The sequence below is a fragment of the Squalius cephalus genome (assembly GCF_949319135.1).
Source record: "Squalius cephalus genome assembly, chromosome: 10".
Classification (NCBI taxonomy): Eukaryota; Metazoa; Chordata; class Actinopteri; order Cypriniformes; family Leuciscidae; genus Squalius; species Squalius cephalus.
In genome coordinates this window covers 38,617,851-38,623,850 of record NC_137131.1, presented here as the reverse complement: position 1 = coordinate 38,623,850, position 6,000 = coordinate 38,617,851, and the positions used below count along the sequence as shown (strand labels likewise).

The following is a 6,000-nucleotide window of genomic DNA, read 5'->3' as shown; positions in this document are numbered from 1 at the left end:
AAGTGGAATTCGTTCAAATGATCCGACTGTTTCGTGCATGGTGTGACTCGATACTTTTTTAAGGTTTCGTGATTGGTTATTGTACCCGGTGGTTGTGTGCCATTCAGAATTGAGAATTTCAGTTCCATTCCTGACAGGACGCAGAGTTGCAATATGAATTTGAATATAAGCAGCGTTAGGGAAAGTTACTTTTAAAAGTAATGAGTTACAATATTGTGTTACTTCCTATAAAAGTAACTAATTGCATTACTTTGTTACTTTTTATGGAAAATAATGTGTTTTGTGTTACTTTTTCTCATCTGGGCTCGGCTTGCTTGTTTGTTTTTAAATAACAAAAAAAATCCTTTTTTTTTGGCAAATGTAAAGGCCATGTTGGTGTTGGTGCTTGCAATGCCAAGGTTATGGGTTCGATTCCCAGGGAAAGCAAGAACTGATAAGAATGTAAAATGTGTACCTTGAAATACAACGTATATTGCTTTGGATAAAAGTGTCTGCCAAATGCATAAATGTAAATGATGCCAGTTAAAATTGAAATGATTAAACCTCAGGGTGAAGTAAATGCAAATTCACGCCTGTACATTCGAGGGTGCCGCTCTAACGTTTCAGCTGTGCTGGATTGCAGAAGAATAGGATGCAAGAGAAGAAAGTTCAACACTCTTTAGCAATAAAAACAAAAAAATGAAACAAATATGGGGCCCTATTTTAACGATCTGAAACGCAAGTAACTTTGTGGGCGGATCTCGGATCTCGCAAATCTAAAATGGGTTGGTCTGAAGTAGCTTCATTACTCATAGGTGTGGTTTGGGCGTAACGTGAAATAAACCAATCAGAGCATCATCCCACGTTTCCTTTAAAAGCAGGCGCGTTTGTTCCATGGCGGATTGCTATTGTAACGGTGGATTTGCCAGGCGCATGCCAGGAGCGGTTCACAGCTGAGGAGACCGACGTTCTCGTCAGGGCCGTAAAAGACAGAGAAGTGACATTGTATGGGGATGGGAGAAACCCACCCAAATTAGCTTTGGTTAAACAGGCATATAATAATTTGGGTAAATGTATAAGCTAGATCTATGCCTATTTTTTCACATCTTCATGGACACCACAATGATTTCCCTCGTGTGGAATATTTTTCCTTGTAATTATGTATGGTTTGCAAAAATGTCAAATGCTGCGTCTGTGTAGATGAGAGAAGCAAAGTGTATGCGCGTTGTGCACACGCTACATTATGGCCAAGCATGCGCCCTGAATAACGCGCCACTGACTTTAGACTAGGTTTTTCCTGGTCTGTGGCGGAATTGTTTTCTGGAACTGCAAAATAGCACCAGGGAACGTTTGCGCCGGAACACGCCTCCTCTTTTCGCTGAACCGCCCCGGGAGCGCAAGTTCTTTCCTTAATTTACCGACTGTGGAGGGAAAAGTCCGCTGTGCATCCGGTACAAAATAGGAATGATACATGCGTCGGTGTACAAAGTCAATTGCGCTGGGTGCAAGATAGGGCCCATGATGTTTAACTAAAGTCATTTTTGCTTACGTGGTTGAATTAGATCATTGAAGTTCAGCAACAAAGACATTGGTTAATAAAGTGAGATGAAATACATAAAGTATATTGTATTATAACATATTTAATTGTTGCAGGTTTAAGTAATATTATGTGCTTGCATTTCACTGTTTTTATTAATTTTGAGGAATTGTGAATCGGTTTTTGAACTGCAATAAGCGCACAGCACACACAACACCTCTGCACTTACTCACGATTTCTCTCAATAAAGGTACAGGAGAGCTGTCAGTCAATAAATGGGAAAACAACCAAGACAGCAACATAGTGTCGGCCCAGATCCGGCCCACATCTGGGCCGTGTGGAATCCATGTGTACCAGATGTGGGCCAGATCTGGGCCGACACTATGTTGCTGTCTGGGAAAGTAACTTTCGTTACTCATTTAGAAAAGTAACTCAGATATTTTGTTGTTAATTGAAAAGTAATGCATTACTTTACTCATTACTTTAAAAAAGTAATCAGATTAAGTAACTCACGTTACCCCCAACACTGAATATAAGGAAGAATCACAATGAATTAAACTGAAATTCAAAGAAATGTGTGTAATTTTTAACTAGAAGCGCAAAGAAGAGCAAACACATCTTGAATACTGGCTTCACAAAACCTTGTTTGGACCTTCTTGTGAAGCCGATAGCCTCGTGGGCAGCTCACTGACATATAGCAGCTGTGCCTCTGGTGACCCGAGTTTGACGATCAAGTTCCCCTCTCTCCACCCATGCTTTCATATCTGATCTCTAATAATAAAGCCATAATATGGTCAAAATATAACTTAAAAAAGGCCTTATGGACTGAAAGAATGTTACATTTTCCCACGAATGCATTGAATTTCTTTGAAATACTATTCAGCAAATTCCTATTCCTGTCATAAAATTTCAAATTCCAATTCAGTTTCCTGTGGGTTCTTGCCGATTTTTCCCACACCTGAGCACCACACGCATTTTCTTCAGGAAATGTGAATATATAGTTCATCACTATTGTTATTTCTTCAGTCTGGTTAAACGTCTTCTGCACAGTTATATAAGTGATTCTTTCATGTTCTTTAGAACACAAATGTTTAGAGTCCTATGGTGGTTCTGTCAAAGCACTGTGGAGATGAAGAACTGAAGGCAGGGCAAAGCTGGACATACAATGGTTCTTCTTCTAGCTGAAAATTAAAGGATTTCTCCTTTTAACGCATTGTTCTTTTCTTCCGCCCTCTCCAAAGGACCTTCTTTTCCTTTCTGCTAAATAAGCTTCTCTTTGAGAGATAACCGAGAGCACTCATGCAGTTCCAAGATGCGTTCCGAGATGTTTTCAGGAGAATAAAAGGAGGCTAAACACAGAGCCAGTTTTAAGAGTCATTTGTTCCTTTAATTACCCCGGAGCATATTGTTCTGGTGTGGTCCTGACTCATGACAGACACCTCCTAGTTCTCAGGGTATGATCGCTCCAATCACAAAAGGATCTTATCACTTCCTGTTGATGAAAACATGGTTTGATTTCTTGTTCATTTGTGTATGCAATAATGAAATACAATGAAAACACATTGACTTGTGTCAATGTTTATTGCGCTTATAAGTGAAAAAAGACATTGCAGGGCTATGTTTGTAGATAGTTTATGGAATATGTACAATAAACATTTTCAACAGTAGTATTCCTCATTGTCACATGACCTCATCACGTTGCATGTAAATGCCATTCAGTTATTATTTAATATACTTTTTTAAGAAGCACAATTAAGCTGTTATGCTTTATTGCTGCCAATTATAATTTGGGCTTGAGTAGTTTATATTACAAGGATGGGAGGTGGATAAATTGTCTGCAAATAGTACATCCATGGTTACAAGAAGATTATGAAGATTTAAGCGTACACAAAGAGACATCATTAAGAGAAATGACGACAGTGTCGAATTTCCACGCTTGACTTAATAATAAGCACTTCCCTTCTCTAATATTGAAAGCCATTCAACAAAATGCATCATAATCACATAGTGATGGAAAAACGCATATGACCTGCAGTTATGGACACAATGTTAACTGAACTTCATTGGGTGTCTTTTAATGACACAGTATCTGTGATGAAATAGCAACCTATTGGTTAAGCACTGAGTTGCCAAAACAAAGATGACAACTGAGTATTTATTTATTCATTCATTTAGCCTTGGAGAGCTATTTATATATTCGTATATTAAATATGTAAAAAAATAAGGCCCAGGAAATGAACTGAAAAAATGCACAACTTGAATGCGATGCAAGTAAATAATTGTAAATGTATATTTTTTACTTTGTTAAACAACATTAAAAGATAAAAACACATTGATGTGATTCAGATAACATAATATATTGAGTTTCTGTTGATTAAACCAATATCCTTCATTGTAACTCAATATTTTAAATTTCAATTAACTTAACTTTGGAGAAGCAACCAGGTTAGGCCTACTTACTCTTTTAAGTTAAACCAACAAGGGTTTTTTTTTTATATGTGTAAAAAATTTACAACAGTGTAGTTTTGATTTCTATAACATCTTTGCTCACTACATAATTTCTACAATACTACAATTTACATTATTTAAGTTTTGATGACTAATATCTTTAGTTTAGATTTAACTATCTGTTAAAGATTTAATAATGTAATGTTGTCATCGGAGTGCTACCAGTGGAAGTAAACTGCCCCACACACAGTGCTGCTAGATTTCAGAGGACACACACGCAGTGACGTCATTTATCTCAGGACGAAGTGACACGCCCACTTCATTCAAAACTCAGCGCAGGAGGTACAAATCTAAGCAGTGTGTGATGCGCTTTAAGCCCAGGTCACTTCAGAAACTCACCGTGCGTCCATGGATAACAGCTACAACTATTGCCACTTGTTTGAAGAGACAAATAGCCCTATCTGATGGCATTTTTGTAAGTCAATGATAATTGGCAAATAGTAAAACTTATTTCTAGGCGGAGACTCAGATTTTGGTGCCATGTTACAAAAGGTAACATAGCCAGGTCTGACTGAACTGTGCGTGAAAGGAACTTTGGGCTGCTTTCCGCTGGACTGAATTGAAAAAGGAGCACCAGAGGAAACTGTTTCAGAAATGGCAAAGCCTATGGACCATGTTAAGCGTCCTATGAACGCTTTTATGGTGTGGTCGAGAGCTCAGAGACGCAAGATGGCACTGGACAACCCGAAGATGCACAACTCCGAGATCAGCAAGCGCCTCGGAGGCGAATGGAAGCTCTTGTCAGACTCTGAAAAAAGACCTTTTATCGACGAGGCCAAACGCCTGAGAGCCGTTCACATGAAAGAACACCCGGATTACAAATACAGACCGCGGCGAAAGCCCAAAACCTTGGTCAAAAAAGATAGGTATCATTTTAATGTGACGTATAATCTGGGTGACAGTGACCCGTTGAAAAGTGCGCGGTTACCCGGTGACGCGCTCGCGGACTCGCTGAGCGCGGAAAAGACGTCTGTCGCTGCTGCTACTCGGGTGTTTTTCAGTCACCACCACCTGTCCGCCAACCCCTATCAGTTTCTTGACCTGAATTCCAAAATTACGGAATTACCCCCTGCTCCTTTCCCACATTACTCTTTGCTCGGGTATCCCGGTGGAGTCTCCGCGTTCCCCGGTATGGGGGTTCTGGCCGGTGCGCCACACGCTCACCCGTCTCCGGGGAACCCGGGCCACATGGTGCCCTATAACTGCCTGGGCTGGCCGGGTTCTGGACCTCCTGTTCCTTCTTCTTACGTGCTTTTACCAGGAATGACCAAAGCTCAGCACGAACATTACCTGACATACGCCGCGACGATGTGATTGGATGTTCTTGTGGTATATGGTCACGTGCACTTGTTTAAAATTTTGCAATTTTGCATTTGTAAAAAGAAATAAATTTGTAAAATATTATTTGTGCAAAGGAGTTCGCTTTTAATCTTTTTTTTTTCGGAAACACTTTATTTTACAGTGTCTTTGTTACATGTTACATGCACTCACTGTAGTAATAACAGTAAATAATGCATAATAACATGCAACTAAACCAAACTAACCTTAGCCCTGTTTATATAGTAAAATGTTGTTAATTAATATCACTCAGTACTTAAATGTATAGTTACACTGTAACAAGCACCTTAAAATAAAGTGTAACCTTTTACGATTTAAAAATATTGCAGCTGATATGGTTGCCAGAACTTTGCTAATGTAAAAAAAAAAAAAAAAAAAAATATATATATATATATATATTATGTTACAAGCATTATGGGCATGTTGTTGGCTATATTTTTGTTGGCTGTATATGTCATTAAAAACATAATGTTAATACAACAGCCAAATATAGAGCTCTTACAATCTGTTACTGTAAAATGTGCTGATAATAACAAAGACCAAAGTTTTACACACACAAACACACTACATGGATAAATAATGCTATCAACATTAACTAATCGACATAAAACACTCAAATAACTGAAAACAATAATTAC

The 6,000-nt window shown here is 38.6% G+C and overlaps 1 protein-coding gene across 1 annotated transcript; it reads left to right on the top strand.

Annotated features, from left to right (window-relative positions):
• Positions 1–4,296: 4,296 nt before the first annotated feature.
• On the top strand, positions 4,297–5,715 carry sox21a (SRY-box transcription factor 21a). Its single transcript, XM_079883634.1, has one exon. It carries the CDS (start codon positions 4,619–4,621, stop codon positions 5,336–5,338), a length of 720 nt encoding a protein of 239 aa, XP_079739760.1. The 5' UTR covers positions 4,297–4,618; the 3' UTR covers positions 5,339–5,715.
• Positions 5,716–6,000: the final 285 nt, after the last annotated feature.